At 47.8% G+C, this 18,825-nt stretch overlaps 1 protein-coding gene and 2 non-coding genes across 3 annotated transcripts; 2 read left to right on the forward strand and 1 right to left on the reverse strand.

Moving 5' to 3' along the window:
- Positions 1–273: 273 nt before the first annotated feature.
- On the forward strand, positions 274–836 carry LOC117093789 (60S ribosomal protein L10-like). Its single transcript, XM_033229285.1, has one exon. The coding sequence runs from the start codon at positions 365–367 to the stop codon at positions 794–796; it is 432 nt and encodes a 143-aa protein (XP_033085176.1). The 5' UTR covers positions 274–364; the 3' UTR covers positions 797–836.
- Positions 281–414, forward strand: LOC117094043. The gene has a single exon (XR_004441373.1). It is a non-coding gene; the product is annotated as a small nucleolar RNA SNORA70 (small nucleolar RNA).
- A 15,960-nt stretch (positions 837–16,796) lies between the features above and the next one.
- LOC117094013 lies at positions 16,797–16,901 on the reverse strand. Its single transcript, XR_004441350.1, has one exon. It is a non-coding gene; the product is annotated as a U6 spliceosomal RNA (small nuclear RNA).
- Between the last annotated feature and the right edge of the window lie 1,924 nt (positions 16,902–18,825).

Consider the following 18,825-nt stretch of genomic DNA (forward strand, 5'->3'; position numbering starts at 1 on the left):
AGCAAGGCTAACCTGCTGAGCCTTTGAAGCAAGGAACTGGAGATGGTCCTCTTAGGAGTATATGTTCTGGATTCCAGAAAACAGGCAAACAGGGCCAATAAATGCATCTTTATTTTTGTGTCCATTTTAACCCGGTGAAGAAAAATTCCAACAAAAAAACCCACAGTGCTGGAGCAAGAAGATCTCAGGCTGTGACCCTCTAGAGGGAAGCACTTTGTCTTGTGTGAAAGAAAAGAAAGCGCTTCCCTTTAGAGGATTACTCTTGGAGAAAAGCAACGTTCTGCAGCCAATTAAGCCGACTGAGTTCCTTTCCTCATGGGGGCCCAGTGTGCAATGGCTGCAAACAGCAACTTCCCTGGTAGTGATGCAGCCTGTTTGTTGTATGGGTTGCTCTAAGGGACCTTGGAGACAGTCCTTTCAGATGGATGTTCATGTTTCTGACCTTGCACTACCCCAGTGTAGGCTCCAAACAGGCATGCGAGGTGCCATTGGAAAGCCCCAGGGCACTGTGGCCAGGGTTCACATTGACCAAGTTATGTCCATCCGCACCAAGCTGCAGAACAAGGAGCATGTGATGGAGGCCCTGTGCAGGGCCAAGTTCAAGCTCTCCAGCCGCCAGAAGATCCACATCTCAAAGAAGTGGGGCTTCACCAAGTTCAATGCCAATGAATTTGAAGACATGGTGGCTGAGAAGCGGCTTATCCCAGATGGGTCAAGTACGTTCCCAATCGTGGCGCTCTGGACAAGTGGCAGGCCCTGCACTCATGACGGCTTCCACTGTGCTGCCCCCTCTTAATACTCACCAATAAATTCTACTTCCTGTCCACCTAAAAAAATTTTAAAAATGCCTTCACTTCAATTACCCCTCTTTCTTAACGTACTTTGTCTGTTATTTTAGTTTTATCCTGATTCCCTCAATAAACATTATTAGTATATTAAAAAAAAAAGAAAAGCAACGTTGAAGGTGATGCTGATCGTGGCAATAGATTTGCAGAGAATGCTTATCATCAGACATGGATGATGGTGGGGTTTTATGTTTGTTTTGTTTTCTAAGACAGGGTGTCTGTTGCCCAGGCTGCAGTGTGGTGGCCCCTCCAACCTAGATCTCTTGGGTTCAAGCGGCCCTCTTTTTTGGGTTAGAGTCGTGCTCTGTGGCCCTGGCTGGAGTGCAGTGTCGGGAACTCTGCTCACTGCAACCTCTGCCTCCTGGGTTCAGACGATTCTCTTGGTTCAGCTTCCAGAGCAACTGGGATTACAGTCATGTGCCTATAATTTTTGTAGTTTTATTTATTTATTTTTGAGACAGAGTCTTGCTCTTTCGCCCAGGCTGGAGAGCAGTGGTGCAAACTCGGCTCACTGCAACTCCCACCTCAGCCTCCTGAATAGCTGTCTACAGGCATGCACCACCACACCTGGCTAACTTTTGTATTTTTTGTACAGACATGGTTTCACCATGTTGCCCGGGCTGGTGATGAACTCCTGAACTCAAGTGATCCTCCCACCTCGGCCTCCTGAACTGCTGTGATTTAGAGGTATGATCCACCCTGCCCCACCTGTGCTTGTGTATTTCTGCACAAATTTTATTGGGGAGCTTTTATGGTATAGCCTGTAGTCTCTCTGGAGGATGTTTGTGCCTACGACAATGTATATTCTTCAATATGCTACATTCCATTTTGGATGCCATCATGGGGACTGGGTGTCCTCTTCAACATCTTAGATTCTATTTCGGATACCCCCGTCGGGACTGTGTGTCCCTGTCCTGGAACTCAAGTGAACACTTGGCTCAAAATCCATTGCTGTTCTCTAGAAATCCAGCCCAATTCTCTTGGTCAAAGGTAGGTATGTCTAGCAGGTATTGCTTTTTCTCTTGGAGACAAAACTCAGGAGGATTGCTCCTCGATGAACAAGGCTAACCCGCTGATTCTTTGAAGGGAGGAACTGGAGATGGTCCTTTTAGGGGTTTATATTCTGGATTTCAGAAAACATCCAAACAGGGCAAATAAGTGCATCTTTATTTTTGTGTCCATTTTAACCTGGTCAAGGAAGATCCCAACAAAAAATCCACGGTGCTGGAGCAAGAAGGTCTCGGGCTGTAACCCTCTAGAAGGAAGCGCTTTCTGTGGTCTGAAAAAAAAGAAAGTGCTTCCTTTTAGAGGGTTACCGTTTGAGAAAAGCCACGTTGCAGTTGATGCTGATCTTGGTAATACATTTGCAGGGCATGCTTATCAGAGTTGGTTGATGGTACGGTTCTGTTTTTGTTTTTCTTCTTTTTTTCTTTTTTTTTTTTAAACAAGGTGTCTGTCGCCCAGGCTGGAGTACGGAGGCACTTTTAACCTAGATCTCTTGGGCCCAAGTGGTCCTCTTTTTTGGGACAGTCTCGCTCTGTGACACAGTCTGGAGTACAGTGGCAGGAACACTGCTCATTGCACCCTTTGCCTCCCAGGTTCAAGCCATTCTCCTGACCCAGCCTCCCGAGCAGCTGGGATGACAGGCGTGAGCCACCACACCAGCTAATTTTTGTATTTTTAATAGAGATGGGCTTTCACCATGTTGGCCAGGCTGGTCTCCAACTACTGACCTTAAGTGAAACCAGGTACCATCAACAAGAGAGCAAAGCCTGTTCTTTGTTTCTGTCTTTGACTCGTTGAGACAATTTCGCTCTGTCTCCCCGGCTGGAGAATAGTAATGTGATCTTGGTTCACTGCAACCTCCACCCGGTGGGTTCAAGCAATTCTCTTTTTCTTTTTTCTTTTTTTTTTTTTTTTTTTTGAGACGGAGTCTCGCTCTGTCGCCAGGGCTGGAGTGCAGTGGCCGGATCTCAGCTCACTGCAAGCTCCGCCTCCCGGGTTCACGCCATTCTCCTGCCTCAGCCTCCCGAGTAGCTGGGACTACAGGCGCCCGCCACCTCGCCCGGCTAGTTTTTTGTATTTTTTTAGTAGAGACGGGGTTTCACAGTGTTAGCCAGGATGGTCTCGATCTCCTGACCTCGTGATCCGCCCGTCTCGGCCTCCCAAAGTGCTGGGATTACAGGCTTGAGCCACCGCGCCCGGCCAATTCTCTTTTTCTTTTGGAGTCAGAGTCTCGACGTGTTTCTCAGGCTGGGATTGCAGAGGTGTACACCCATACTGGTTATTTTGTCTTCTATATTTTTAGAGACGGTTTTACCATGTTGGCCGGGCTGTTCTCAAACTCCAGACCTCAGGTGATTCGCCTACTTAGGCCTCCCAAAGTGTGGGTCTTTTTTGCTAATTTTGAATGTGGGACCCATCATGAATTTGGGTGTCACCTCTGGGCAGGGGCCGTGGTCATCTCTGTCACTCCATTCATTTTTTATGTGTGCTGTCAAAGCAAGTACTTGGGTGTAGGAATTATTAGGAATTAGGTGTGAGAATACAGTATATGGAACTTCCTTTTCTTGAGACAGGGTCTCATTTCATACAATCTTCTATATATAATTATATACACACAAAATAGTCTTCTACACACAGAGAGTACTTTTTTTTTTTTTTTTTGAGATAGAGTCTCGCTCTGTGCAGTGGTGAGATCTTGGCTCACTGCAACCTCCGCCTCCTGGGTTCAAGTGATTCTCATGTCTCAGCCTCCCAAATAGCTGGGATTACAGGCGCCCACGGCTATGCCCAGCTAATTTTTGTATTTTCAGTAGAGATGGGGTTTCACCATCTTGGCCAGGCTGGTCTCGAGCTCCTGACCTTGTGATCCACCCGCCTCAGCCTCCCAAAGTGCTAGGATTACAGGCGTGAGCTGCCGCACCTGGCCAACACAGAGAATACTCTTATGTTACTTGGGTTGTTTTTTGTTTGTGTATTTAAAAAAATTTTTTTGCCGGGCGCGGTGGCTCAAGCCTGTAGTCCCAGCACTTTGGGAGGCCGAGACGGGCGGATCACAAGGTCAGGAGATTGAGACCATCCTGGCTAACACGGTGAAACCCCGTCTCTACTAAAAAAATACAAAAAACTAGCCGGGCGAGGTGGCGGGCGCCTGTAGTCCCAGCTACTCGGGAGGCTGAGGCAGGAGAATGGCGTGAACCTGGGAGGCGGAGCTTGCAGTGAGCCAAGATCCGGCCACTGCACTCCAGCCTTGGAGACAGAGCGAGTCTCCGTCTTAAAAAAAAAAAAAAAATTTTTTTTGAGACACAATCTGGCTCTATTACCTAGGCTGGAGTGCAGCGTTGTGACGTGACATCGGCTCATAGCAACCTCTACCTCCCACCTCAGCCTCCTGAATTAGTCTCTACAGGCATGAACCACCGCACGTGGTAACCTTTGTATTTTTGGACAGATGAAGTTTCACCATGTTACCCAGGCTAGTCTTGAACTCCTGAGTTCAAGTGATCCTCCCACCTCCGACTCCTAAAGTGCTGGGATTACAGGTGTGAGCCACTGCACCCCACCTGTACCTGCGTATTTCTTTTCAAATTTTATTGAGGAGCTTTTACAGCCTAGGCAGTGGTCTATCCTGGAGAATGTGTGTATGACAATGTATATATATATATATTTTTTTTCGGAGATGGAGTCTCACTCTGTCACCCAGACTGGAGTGCAATGGCATGATCTCGGTTCACTGTAACCTCTGCCTCCTGGGTTCAAGCAGTCCTCCTGCCTCAGGCTGCTGAGTAGCTGGGATTACAGGCGTGCGCCACCATGCCCAGCTAAAATATTTAGATTCCATTTTGGATGCTCCCATCGGGACTGTGTGTCCCTGGGCTGGAACTCCAGTGAACACTTGGCTCAAAATCTATTGCTGTTCTCTAGACATCCAGCCCGATTCTCTTGGTTAAAGATAAGGTATATGTAGTAGGCATTGCTTTTTCTCTTTAGGGACAAAACTCAGGAGGATCATCCCTTGATGAACAAGGCCAACCTGCTGAGCCTTTGAAGCAAAGAACTGGAGATGGTCCTTTTAGGGGTTTACGTTCTGGATTCCAGGAAATACACAAACAGGGCCAATAACTGCATCTTTATTTTTGTGTCCATTTTGACCTGGTCAAAAAAATTCCAACAACAACAACAACAAGAAAAAACCAGTGTGGGAGCAAGAGTATGTCAGGCTGTGACGCTCCAGAGGGAAGCACTTTCCATTGTCTGAAAGAAAGCAAAGCGCTCCCCTTTAGAGGATTGCAGTTTGAGTAAAGCAGCGTTGAAGTTGGTGCTGATCTTGGTAATACATTTGCAGAGCATGCTTACCATCAGACTTGGAGGATGGTGGCCTTCTGATTTTGTTGTGTTTTTTTCTAAGACAGGGTCTGTGTTGCCCAGACTGGAGTGCGGTGGCGCTTCCAACCTAGATCTCTTGGGCTCAAGTGGTCTTCTTTTTATTTTATTTCATTATTTTTTGGAGACAGAGTCTCACTCTGTCACCCAGGCTGGAGTACGGGGGCAGGATCTCCGCTTGCCGCAACTATAGGCTCCCAGGTTCCAGACATTCTCCCACCTCAACCTCACAAGTAGCTAGGATTATGAGCACCCGCCACCACGCCCTGCTTTTTGTATTTTTAGACAAGAAAGGCCTTCACCATGTTGGCCAGGCTGGTCTCAACTCTTGACCTTCAGTGATCCTCCTCCCTGGCCTCCCAAAGTGCTGAGATTACAGGCCTGAGCCACTGCGCCCGCCCTCTAGTGGCCCTCTTGAGTCAGCCTCCCAAGTAGTTGGGACTACGTGGGGCATCCACCACACTTGGCTAAGTTTTAAATTTTCGGTAGAGTTGGGGTGTCTTTTGCCCAGGATCATCTCATCTCTGCAGCTTATGCAATCCTACACGTGTGAGCCACCTCGTCCTGATGACCCATTTCAAAGACAGTTGACATGGCCAGGCTTCACGCCACTGCAGATGCCGGGGTCGGAGGGTCGTGTGATTTCCAGGCTATACCATGCACAGATCACACCTTTGAATAGCCACAGCACTCCAGCCTGGGCCAGCATAGCAAGACCCCATCTCCTTAAAAACATAGATTACATGGTACCTGGTTCTGGAGGCTCTATCTGGGTTCATGATTTGAAACTGGCCTCCCATCAATTTAGTGTAATCGATCCAAATCATTTCCTTCATTGAGAGAGTAAGTAGCCGGGGCATGGTGCCTCATGCCTGTAACCACAGCACTGTGGGAGGCCAAGGCAGGTGGATCGCCTTAGGTCAGGAGTTGAAGACCAGCCTGGCCAAGATGGTGAAACCGCGTCACTACTAAAAATACAAAAATTAGCCGGGCGTGGTGGCGGGCACCTGTTATCCCAGCTGTTCTGGAGGCAGGAGAACGGCTTGAACCCGAGAAGCGGAGGTTGCAGTGAGCTGAGATTGTGCCACTGCCCTCCATCCTGGGCGACTGAGCTGGACTCCGACTTAAAAAAAAAAAAAAGTAAGTAACCCTTCAAGTCTATCCGGTCTTAATTTGTAATCTCCAATAGATGTCCATATTAACAATTTTCTTGTTTTTCCTGTTTGTGTCTTTTTAGTTGAATCTGCTTGTCCTTGACACTGAAACATTTTTCTCTCCAACAACTTGCCGTGGTTTCTCGGAAGAGACCTGCTTTCTCTGCAGGAATGGTGTAGTTGATTCAACCGTCACCCACTAAGGCCAACCCCCCTGAGTTCTTTGACTGCAGCTGCCCTGTTTATACTGTTTTCTTCAGCTAATGATTGCAAGGTACCGTTTCAACAGGCGACACCTCGCATCTAAATGCCAGTTGCCTGGTGAGCTGTGAAATGTCTGCTGTGGCTGATATCAGAAACAAACTATTGTAGACAAGATGAGTCTCAGTGACAGTGAGAAATGTCACATGGGACAAAACCAGAGATACTTCCACAAAAACCTTGAGAACCCTAGAAGGGGCTCCCCGGTAACAGGTGGGATGCGTGGCAGCTCTTCTTCTTACCATTCACCCACATTCTTTCTTTCTTTCTTTTTATTTTTGAGTCTTGCCCTGTCACCCAGGCTCACTGCAACCTCCGCCTCCCGGATTAAAGGATTCTCCTGCCTCAGCTTCCTGAGGACTTGGGATTACAGACACCCACTAGCACAACCAGCTAAGTTTTGTATTTTTAATAGAGACAGAGTTTCGCCGTGTTGGCCAGGGCTGGTCTTGAATTCCTGACCCTCAGGTGAGCCACCCGCCTCGGCCTCCCAAAGTGCTGGCATTACAGGCGTGAGCCACCGTGCCCAGCCTCTTCAACATCTTAGATTCCATTTTGGATGGTCACATGAGGACTGTGTGTCCCTGTGCTGGAACTCCAGTGAACACTTGGCTCTCCATCCATTGCTGTTCTCTAGAAATCCAGCCAAGTTCTCTTGGTTGAAGATAAGGTATGCGTAGTAGGCATTGCTTTTTGTCTTTGGGGACAAAATTCAGGAGGGTTGTCCCTTGATGAACAAGGCTAACCTGCTGAGCCTTTGAAACAAGGAACTGGAGTTGGTCGTTTTAGGGGTTTATGTTCTGGATTCCAGAAAACATGCAAACAGGGCCAATACATGCATCTTTATTTTTTGTGTCCAGTTAAACTGGTCAGGGAAAATTTTTACAAAAATCCCAGAGTGTAGGAGCAAGAAGATCTCATGCTGTGACTCTCCAAAGGGAAGAACTTTCTGTTGCCTGAAAGAAAAGAACGCACTTCCCTTTAGAGTGTTACCGTTTGAGAAAAGCAACGTTGAAGTTGATGCTGATCTTGGTAATAACTTTGCAGGGACTGCTTATCATCAGACATGGAGGATGGTGGGGTCCTGTTGGTTGTTATTGTTGTTTTTCTAAGACAGGGTCTCTGTTGCCCAGGCTGTAGCGTGGTGGCACTTCCAACCTAGGTCTCTTGGGCTCAAATGGTCCTCTTTTTTCGGACAGTCTTGCTCTGTGACCCAGGCTGGAGTGTAGGATCTCGGCTCACTGCAACCTCTGCCTCCCAGTTTCAAGCGGTTCTTCTGCTTCACATTCCTGCGTAGCTGGGATTATAGGCGCCTGACACCACACCTGGCTAATATTTGCGTGTTATTTATTCATGTATTTATTTGTTTTGAAATGGAGTCTCACTGTCCCTCAGGCTGGAGGACAGTGGCAGGACCCTTGGCTCACTCAAACCTTTGCCTCTTGGGTTCAAGCAAGTCTCCTGCCTCAGCCTCCTGAGTAACTGGACTCACAGGCACCCGTCACCACGCCCGGCTACTTTTTTTTTTTTTTTTTTTGTAGAGAATGGGTTTCACCATGTTGGCCAGGCTGGTCTCAAACCCCTGACCTCAAGTGAGCCACCCAAAGTGCTGGGACTACAGGCGTGAACCACTGCGCCCGGCCAACAATGTATATTCTTCAACATCGTAGATTCCGTTTTGGATGTTCCTATCGGCACTGTGTGCCCTGTCCTGGAACTCAAGTGAACACTTGGCTCAAAATCCATTGCTGTTCTCTAGACATCGAACCTAATTCTCATGGTTAAATGTAAGGTATGTGTAGTAGGCATTGCTTTTTCTGTAGACAGAATTCAGGAGGGTTGTCCCTTGATGAACAAGGCTGACCTGCTGATTCTTTGAAGCAAGGAACTGGAGATGGTCCTTTTAGGGTTTTCTGTTCTGGATTCCAGAAAACACGCAGACAGGGCCAATAAATGCATCCTCATTTTTGTGTCCATTTTAACCTGGTGAAGGGAAGATTCCAACCAAAACCCACAGTGCTGGAGCAAGAAGAGCTCAGGCTGTGACCCTCTAGAGGGAAGCACTTTCTGTTGCTTGAAAGAAGGCAAAGCGCTTCCCTTTAGAGGATTACTCTTGGAGAAAAGCCATGCTGACGTTCACACTGATCTCAGAGAGCATGCTTATAATCACACTTGGATGTTGGGGTTTTCTGGGTTTTGTTTTGTTTTGTTTTCTAAGACAGGGTGTCTGTTGCCCAGGCTGGAGTGTGGTGACCCCTCCAACCCCGATCTCTTGGGTTCACATGGCCCTCTTTTTTAGGACAGAGTCTTGCTCTATGGCCCTGGCTGGAGTGCGGTGTCAGGAACTCTGCTCACTGCAACCTCTGCCTCCTGAGTTCAAGCAATTCTCCTGCCTCAGCCTCCTGAGCAGCTGGGATGACAGGCATGTACCACCACACCCGGCTAATTTTTATATTATTATTATTATTTTATTCATTTTAGAGACAGAGTCTCACTCTGTTGCCCAGGCTGGAGTGCACTGGTGCGATCTCGGCTCACTGCAACCTCCAGGTCCCACCACCGCCTCCTGAATAGCTGTGTGCAGGCATGCACCACCACACCTGGCTTTTTTTTTTTTTTTTTACGGATGTGGTTTCACCATGTTGCCCAGGTTGGTCTTGAACTCCTTAGCTCAGGTGATCCTTCCGCCGTGGCCTCCTAAAGTGCTGGGATTGGTGGTGTGAGCCGTCGTGCCCTACCAGTACTTGTGTGTTTCTGCTCAGATTTTACTGAAGAGCTTTTACGGGGGTATCCTGTGGGCTACCCTGCAGGATGTTTGTGCCTACAACAATGTATATTCTTCCACATCTTAGATTCCATTTTGGATGCCTCCACGGGAACTGTGTGCTCCTGTCTTGGAACTCAAGCGAACACTTGGCTCAAAATCCCTTGCTGTTCTCCAGAAATCCAGCCCAGTTCTCTTGGTTAAAGATAAGGTATGTGTAGTCGGCACTGCTTTTCCTCTTTGGGAACAAAACTCGGGAGCATTGCCCCTTGATGAACAAGGCTAACCTGCTGATTCTTTGAAGGAAGGAATTGGAGATGGTCCTTTTAGGGGTTTATGTTCTGGATTCCAGAAAACATCCAAACAGGGCAAATAAATGCATCTTTATATTTGTGTCCATTTTAACCTGGGCAAGGAAGAGTCCAACAAAAAATCCACGGTGCCGGAGCAAGAAGACCTCAGGCTGTGACCCTCTAGAGGGAAGCACTTTCTGTTGTCTGAAAGAAAAGAAAGTGCTTCCTTTTAGAGGGTTACCGTTTGGGAAAAGCCACGTTGCAGTTGATGCTGATCTTGGTCATGCATTTGCAGAGCATGCTTATCATCAGACTCGGATGATGGTGGGCTTCTGTTTTTCATTTTTTGTTTTTTTTTCTTTTTTCTTTTTTTTTTTGTTTTTGAGACGGAGTTTCATTCTTGTTGCCCAGGCTGGAGTGCAATGGCGCAATCTCGGCTCACCACAACCTCCGCCAACCGGGCTCAAGCAATTCTTCTGCCTCAACCTGCCGAGTAGCTGCGATTACAGGCATCTGCTTCCACACCCAGCTAATTTTGTATTTTTAGTAGAGGTGGGGTTTCTCAATGTTGGTCAGGCTGGCCTCGAACTCCTGACCTCAGGTGATCCACCCACCTCGGCCTCCCAAAGTCCTGGGACTACAGGTGTGAGCCACAGTGCCCAGCTGTTTTGATTTTTTTCTAAGACGAGGTCTCTATTGCCCAGGTTGGAGTGTGGTGGCACTTTTAACCTCGATCTCCTGGGCTCAAGTGGTCCTCTTTTTTTGGGACAGTCTCGCTCTGTGACCCAGGCTGGACTACACTGGCAGGAACACTGCTCACTGCACCTTTTGGCTCCCAGGTTCAAGCCATTCTCCTGACCCAGCCTCCCAAGCAGCTGGGATGACAGGCATGAGCCACCACGCCTGGCTATTTTCTGTATTTATTTATTTATTTATTGTTGAGATAGAGTCTCACTCTTGCCCAGGTGCAGTGGCACAGTCTCTGCTCACGGCAACCTCCTCCTCTCAGGTTCAAGTGATCCTCCTGCCTCAGCCTCCCAAGTAGCTGGGATTATCGATGCCCACCAACACGTCCGGCTAATTTCTGTATTTTTTCAGTAGAGACAGGGGTTCCCCATGTTGGCCAGCCTAGTCTCCTTAAGTGAGCCCATGCACAGGCAAGAAGAAAGCAAGTCCCGTTCTTTGTTTCTGTCTTTGACTTGTTGAGACACTCTTGCCCTGTCACCCAGGTTGGAGTGCAGTAGTGTGATCTCGGCCCGCTGCAATCTCTGCCTCCTGGGTTCAAACAATTCTCTTTTTTTTTTGGAGTCAGAATCTCACTGTGTCTCCAAGGCTGGACTGCAGTGGTGCGATCTCAGCTCACTGCAACATCAACCTTCCAAGTAGCTGGCATTGCAGACGCCTATCTGCACGCCAGTTATTTTGTCTTCTGTATTTTTTTTTTAGAGACAGTTTCTCTATGTTGGCCAGGCTGTGTTCTCAAACTTCTGACCTCAGGTGATTCGCCAACGTAGGCCTCCCAAACTGCTGGGATTACAGGCATGAGCCACTACACTTGGCCTTTTTACCTAATTTTGAATATGGGAGCCGTCATGAATTTGGGCATCACCTCTGTGCAGGGGCCGTGGTCATCTCTGTCACTCCATTCATTTTTCATGTGTGCTGTCAAAGCAAGCACTAATATGTAGGGATTATTCTTTATGTGAGCATATAGTATATGGAACTTTGTTTTTTTTGAGACAGGGTCTCCAAAATATATACATGGCATCCTATAATCTTCTGTGTCTAATTAATACACACAAAATAGTCTTCTACACACAGAGAATACTCTTATATCACTTTGGAGTTGTTTTTGTTTGTGTTTTATTTTATTTTATTTTATTTTTTTTTTTTTTCTGAGACGGAGTCCCGCTCTGTCGCCCAGGCTGGAGTGCAGTGGCCGGATCTCAGCTCACTGCAAGCTCCGCCTCCCGGGTTCCTGCCATTCTCCTGCCTCAGCCTCCTGAGTAGCTGGGACTACAGGCGCCCGCCACCTCGCCCGGCTAGTTTTTTGTATTTTTTAGTAGAGACGGGGTTTCACCGTGTTCGCCAGGATGGTCTCGATCTCCCGACCTCGTGATCCGCCCGTCTCGGCCTCCCAAAGTGCTGGGATTACAGGCTTGAGCCACCGCACCCGGCCTGTGTTTTATTTTTCTTTGAGACACAATCTGGCTCTGTGGCCCAGGCTGGAGTGCAGTTGTTGTGACCTCAACTCACTGCAACCTCTACTGCCCACCTCAGCCTCCTGAATTAGTGTCTACAGGCATGAACCACTAGACCTGGCTATCTTTTGTGTTTTTGCAGATGAGGTTTTGCCATGTTGGGCGGACTAGTTTTGAACCCTTGAGCTCATGTAATTTTCCCGCCTTCGACTCCTCAAGTGCTGGGATTAGAGGTGTGAGCCACTGCACCCCACCGGTACTTCTGTATCAAATGTTATTGAGGAGCTTTCACAGCCTAGACAGTGCTCTGTCCTGGAGAATGTTTGTGTGTACAACAATGTATAGTCTTTTTTTTTTTTTTTTTCCAGAGACAGAGTCTCGCTCTGTCGCCCAGGCTGGAGTGCAGTAGCATGAACTCATCTCACTGCAACCTCTGCCTCCCGGATTCAAGCAATTCTCCTGCCTCAGCCTCCTGAGTAGCTAGGATTCCAGGTGGGTACCACCACGCTCGGCAAATTTAGATTCCATTTTGGATGCTCCCTTCATGACTGTGTGTCCCTGTGCTGGAACTCAAGTGACCATATGACTCAAAATCCATTGCCTGTTCTCTAGAAATCCAGCTCAAGGCCGGGCGCGGTGGCTCAAGCCTGTAATCCCAGCACTTTGGGAGGCCGAGACGGGCGGATCACGAGGTCAGGAGATCGAGACCATCCTGGCTAACACGGTGAAACCCCGTCTCTACTAAAAAGTACAAAAAACTAGCCGGGCGAGGTGGCGGATGCCTGTAGTCCCAGCTGCTCGGGAGGCTGAGGCAGGAGAATGGCGTGAACCCGGGAGGCGGAGCTTGCAGTGAGCTGAGATCCGGCCACTGCACTCCAGCCTGGGCGACAGAGCGAGACTCCGTCTCAAAAAAAAAAAAAAAAAAAAAAGAATCCAGCTCAATTCTCTGGGTTAAAGACAAGGTATGTGTAGTAGGCATCGCTTTTTCTCCTTGGAGACAAAACTCAGGAGGATTCCCCTTGATGAGGAAGGCTAACCTGCTGAGCCTCGAGATGGTCCTTTTAGGGGTTTATGTGCTGGATTCCAGAACATAGGCAAACAGGGCTAATGAATGCATCTTTATTTTTGTGTCCATCTTAACCTGGTCAAGGAAAATTTCAACAAAAATCCCTGAGTGCTGGAGCGAGAAGATCTCATGCTGTGACTCTCTAGAGGGAAGCGCTTTCTGTTGTCTGAAAGAAAACAAAGCGCTTCTCTTTAGAGAGTTACGGTTTGAGAAAAGCAACGTTGAAGTTGATGCTGATCTTGGTAATGCATTGGCAGAGCGTGCTTATCAGGCTTGGACGATGGCGGGGTTCTGCTTTGGTTTTGTTTTTTTCCAAGACCAGTCTCTGTTGCCCAGGCTGGAGAGGGGTGGCACTCCAACCTAGATCTCTTGGGGCCAAGTTTTGCTCTATTATTTTATTTTATTTTGTTTCAATTTATTTTATTTTATTTCAGACGGAGTTTTGCTCTTGTTGCGCAGGCTGAAGTGCAATGGTGCGATCTCGGCTCACCGCAACCTCCACCTCCTGGGTTCAAGTGATTCTCCTGCCTTGGTCTCCCTAGTAGCTGGGATTACAGGCATGTGCCACCACGCCCGTCTAATTTTGTATTTTTAGTAGAGACGGGGTTTCTCCATGTTGGTCAGGCTGGTCTCGAACTCCTGATCTCATGGAGCGTGCCACCAGACTGGGCTCAGGTTTTAATTTTTGGTAGAGATGGGGTCTCTTTTGCCCAGGATGGTCTCAACTGCACTTAAGTGATTCTCAATGTGTGAGCCACCTTTTCCTGATGACCCATTTCAAAGAGAGGTGACATGGCCAGGCATCCTGGGGCACACAGAGTCCCAGTGACTGCAAAGGCTAGGGTGGAAGGGTCCTTTCTTTGATTTCCAGGCTACACCATGCACTGATCACACCTTTGAATAACCACTGCACTCCAGCCTGGGCCACATAGCATGATCCCATCTCTTTAAAGACACAGATTACACGGCACCTGGTTCCAGAGGCTCCATTTGGGTTGGTCACTTCAAACACAGACCTCTCATCAGTTTAGTTTAATTAATCCAAACCATGTTTCCTTCATTAGGAGAGTAAGCACTGGGCGTGGTGGCTGACACCTTTAATCCAAGCACTTTGGGAGGCCGAGGCAGGCTGATCATGAGGTCAGAAGTTCGAGACCAGCCTGACCAACATGGTGAAACCCCCATCTCTAGGCCGGGCGCGGTGGCTCAAGCCTGTAATCCCAGCACTTTGGGAGGCCGAGACGGGCGGATCACAAGGTCAGGAGATCGAGATCATCCTGGCTAACATGGTGAAACCCCGTCTCTACTAAAAATACAAAAAAAAAAAAAACTAGCCGGGCGAGGTGGCGGGCGCCTGTAGTCCCAGCTACTCGGGAGGCTGAGGCAGGAGAATGGCGTAAACCCGGGAGGCGGAGCTTGCAGTGAGCTGAGATCTGGCCACTGCACTCCAGTCCGGGCGACAGAGCGAGACTCCGCCTCAAAAAAAAAAAAAAAAGAAAGAAACCCCCATCTCTACTAAAAATACAAAAATTAGGTGGGCGTGGTGGTGCGTGCTTGTAATCCCAGCTACTCAGGAGGCTGAGGCAACAGAATCGCTTCAACCCACGAGGCAGAGCTTGCGGTGAGCCAAGATTGCGCAGGTGCACTCCAGCCTGGGCGACAGAGCGAGACTCCATCTCAAAACAAAAAAACAAAAAACAACAAAAAAATGTAGGCCTCCACATCTATCCAGTCTATTCTGTAATCCCCAATGGACGTCAATATTAATATAATTTTCTTATTTTTTCTATTTATTTGTGTCTTTTTAATTGAATCTCCTTGTCCCTGACACTAAATATTTTTTATTTTTATTTATTTTTATTTTTTTGAGATAGTCTTGCTCTGTCGCCTAGGCTGCAGTGCAGTGGTGCAATCTCAGCTTACTGCAGCCTCTGTCTCCCGGGTTCCAGTGATTCTCCTTCCCTGCCTCCAGGGTAACTGGGATTTTCAGACACACACCACCATGCTCAGCTAATTTTTTTGTATTTTTAGTAGAGACAGGGTTTCACCATGTTGGGCAGGCTGGTCTTGAACTCCTGAACTAAGGTCATCCGCCCCCCTCGGCCTCCCAAAGTGCTGAGATTAGGGGTAAGGCTAACCTCCTTATTCTTTGAAGCAAGGAACTGGAGATGGTCTTTATATAGGGGTTTATGTTCTGGATTCCAGAAAACTTGCAAACAGGGCAAATAAATACATCTTTATTTTTGTGTCCATTTTAACCTGGGCGAGGACAATTCCAACAAAAAACCCAGAGTGCTGGAGCAAGAAGATTTCATGCTGTGACCCTACAAAGGGAAGCACTTTCTTTCTATTGTCTAAAAGAAAAGAAGGCGCTTCCCTTTGGAGTGTTACGGTTTGAGACAAGCAACGTTGAAGTTGATGCTGATCTTGGTAACACATTTGCAGAGCCTGCTTCTCATCAGACTTGGATGATTAAGGGGTCTGTTTTGGTTTTGCTTTTTTATTCTAAGACAGGGTCTCTGTTGCCCAGGCTGGACTGCAGTGCCACATCCAACGTAGGTCTCTTGGATTCAAATGGTTTTTTTTAGGGGGCGGAGTCTCTATCACCCAGGCTGAAGTGCAGTGATGTGATCACTGCAACCTCCGCCTCCCGGGTTCAAGCAGTTCTTCTGCCTCAGCCTCCTGAGTAGCTGGAATTACGGGAGCCCAATACCGCACCTGGCTGCTTTTTGTATTTTTTTTTTTTTTTTTTTAGTAGAGATGGAATTTCACCATGTTGGCTAGACTGGTCTCAAACCCCTGACCTCAAGGGAGCCACCCGCCTCTGCCTCCCAAAGTGCTGGGATTACAGGTATGAGCCACCACACCTGGCCTACTTTTTATATTTTCAGCAGAGACGGGGTTTCACCATGTTGTCCAGGCTGGTCTCAGCTCCTGACAGGTGATCTACTGGTCTCTGCCTCCCAAAGTACTGAGAATACAGGCATGAGCCACCGCACCTGGCCATCAACACCTTTTACTCCATGGAAATTATTCTGGCACTTGTTTACAGAATCTCACGTGGGGTCAGGTGGAGTTGAAGGGGACCCCGATGTCCCTGCAGACAGGATGTGCATTGCTTAGCAGGAGCACGGAGGTGGAGTGCATGAGGTTTCAGTTTTCACTGGGGAAATGAAACTGAACTCTTGGGTGCCTGACCAGGTCCTCTATGCAACGAGAGGGGGGTCTCACTATGCTGCCCAGGCTAAAGTGGGCTTAGATCCTCCTGCCTCTGCCCCTCCCCAGTCCTTAGTAGCAGGGACTACATGTGAATTTTATTAATCCATGCACAAAAAGAGGAAAGTAAGGACTATTCTTTGGGTCACGCCCCACCCCCAGTTACATTTGTATTTTAGATAAACAATGTATTTGAGATGTACTTGAACAACAAATGATGTGCTATTTAGGTGTGGGCATCTTTTTTTTTTCCCCCTGATTTTCAATATAGGAAAAGGCTAGGTACGGCAACTCTCACGCCTGTAATTCCATCATTTTGGGAGGCCAAGGCAGGTGGATCACCTGAGGTCAGTTGTTCGAGACCAGCCTGGCCATCATGGAGAAACCCCATCTCTACTAAAAATACAAAAATTAGCTCAGAATGGTGGTGGTTCGCACCTTTAATCCCAGCTACTCAGGAGGCTGAGGCAGGAGAATCCCTTGAAGCTGGGAGGCTGAGCTTTCGGTGAACTGAGATCGTGCTACTGAACTCCAGCCTGGGTAACAGAGTGAGACTCCGTCTCAAAAAAAAAATAATAATAAAAACAAAATAAAAATAAAAATTAAATAGATAAATATGGGACCATCATGAATTTGGTTGTCACCTTTGTGCAGGGGCCATGTTAATCTCTTGTCATTCCAATTTTTTTTTTATGTGCCCTGCCAAAGCAAGCACTGACGCATAGGAATTACAGCTGTGGTGGTGGGTGCCTCTAATCCCAGCTACTCAGCGCGGGAGAATCGCTTGAACCCAGGAGGCAGAAGTTGCTGTGAGCCGAGATCGCACCACTGCATCCAGCCTGGGCGACAGAGTGAGACTCCGAGTCAAAATAAAAGAAGAACTCACGCAGTGACCCTCTAGATGGAAGCACTGTCTGTGGTCTAAAAGAAAAGATCGTGCATCCTTTTAGAGTGTTACTGTTTGAGGAAAGCAACGGTGGAGTCGATGCTGATCTCGGTAATACTTTTGCAGAGCGTGTTTATCATCAGACTTGGGTGCTGGTGGGGTTTGATTTGAAATTTTTCCAAGACAGGCTTTCTGTTGCCCAGGCAGGAGGGGGTGGCACCTCCTACCAAGATCTCTTGGGCTCAAGTGGTCTTTTTATTTTTTGATTTTTTGAGACGCACTCTCGTTTGGTTGGGAGTGCAGTGGTCGCAGGATCTCTGCTCACCAGAAACTCTGCCTCCCAGGTTCCAGTGATTCTCCCATATCAGCCTGCCGAATCCTTGGGAGTTCAGGAGCCTGCCATCATGTCCTACACTCTTGTTGCCCATCCTGGAGAGCACTGGCATGATCTCGGCTCACTGCAACCTCTGCCTCCCAGGTTCCAGTGATTCTCCTGCCTCAGCCTCCCAGGTAGCTGGGATTACAGGCGCCTACTGCCCCACCCAGCTAATTTTTTATGTTTTTAGTAGAGACCGGGCTTTACCATGTTGGCCAGGCTGGTCTTGAACTCCTGCTTTCAGGTGATCCACTAGCCTTGGCCTCCCAAAATAGTGGGATTACAGGCGTGAGCCACCACCTCTAATCTCAAGTGGTCCTCTTAAATCTGCCTAGCCTGTGATCTATCCTGCAGGATGTTTATGTGTGCAACAATGTATATTCTTCAACATTGTAGATTCCATTTTGGATGTTCCCATGGGGACTGTGTGTCCCTGGGCTGGAAATCCAGTGAACACTTGACTCAAAAATCCATTGCTGTTCTCTAGAAATTCAGTCCAATTCTCTTGGTTAAAGATAAGGTATGCATAGTAGGTGTTGCGTTTTCTCTTTGGAGAATAAACTCAGGAGGATTGTCCTTGATGAACAAGGCTAACCTGCTGAGCCTTTGAAGCAAGGAACTGGAGATGGTCCTTTTAGGGGTTTATGTTCTGGGTTCCAGAAAACAGGCAAACAGGGCCAATACATGCACCTTTATTGTTGTGTTAATTTTAACCTGGTCAAGGAAGATTTCAACAAAAAACCCAGAGTGAGGGAGCGAGATCCCATGCTGTGACCCTCCAAAGGGAAGCACTTTCTGTTTGTTGTCTGAGAGAAAACAAAGTGCTTCCTTTTAGAGTGTGACCGTTTGGGAAAAGCAGCGTTCAGGATGATGCTGATCTTGGTCATGCATTTGCAGAGCGTGCTTGTCATCAGGCTTGGATGATGTTGGGAGTCTGTTTCTGTTTTGTTTTCCTTTTTTGTTTTTTATTTGTTTGTTTGTTTGTTTCTAAGACAAGGTCTCTGTTGCCCAGGAGAGACTACAAAGGCACTTTTAACATAGGTCTCTTGGGCTCAGATGGTCCTTTTATGGGACACAGTCTTGCTCTGTGACCCAGGCTGGAGTACAGTGGTGCAATCTTGGCTCACTGCAACCTCCACCTCCTGGGTTCAAGCGATTCTACCGCCTCAGCTTCCTGAGTAGCTAGGATTACAGGCGCCTGACATCACACTCGGCTAATATTTGTATTTTTCTTTTTTATTCATTCATTTATTTATTTTTGAGATGGAGTCTCGCTGTCACCCAGCCTGGAGGGCAGTGGCGTGATCCTGGCTGACTCCAACCTCTGCCTCTCAGGTTCAAGCAATTCACCTGCCTCAATCTCCTGAGTAGCTGGAA

Source organism: Trachypithecus francoisi, unplaced genomic scaffold, assembly GCF_009764315.1.
Source record: "Trachypithecus francoisi isolate TF-2019V2 unplaced genomic scaffold, Tfra_2.0 Lachesis_group12, whole genome shotgun sequence".
NCBI classification, from domain to species: domain Eukaryota; kingdom Metazoa; phylum Chordata; class Mammalia; order Primates; family Cercopithecidae; genus Trachypithecus; species Trachypithecus francoisi.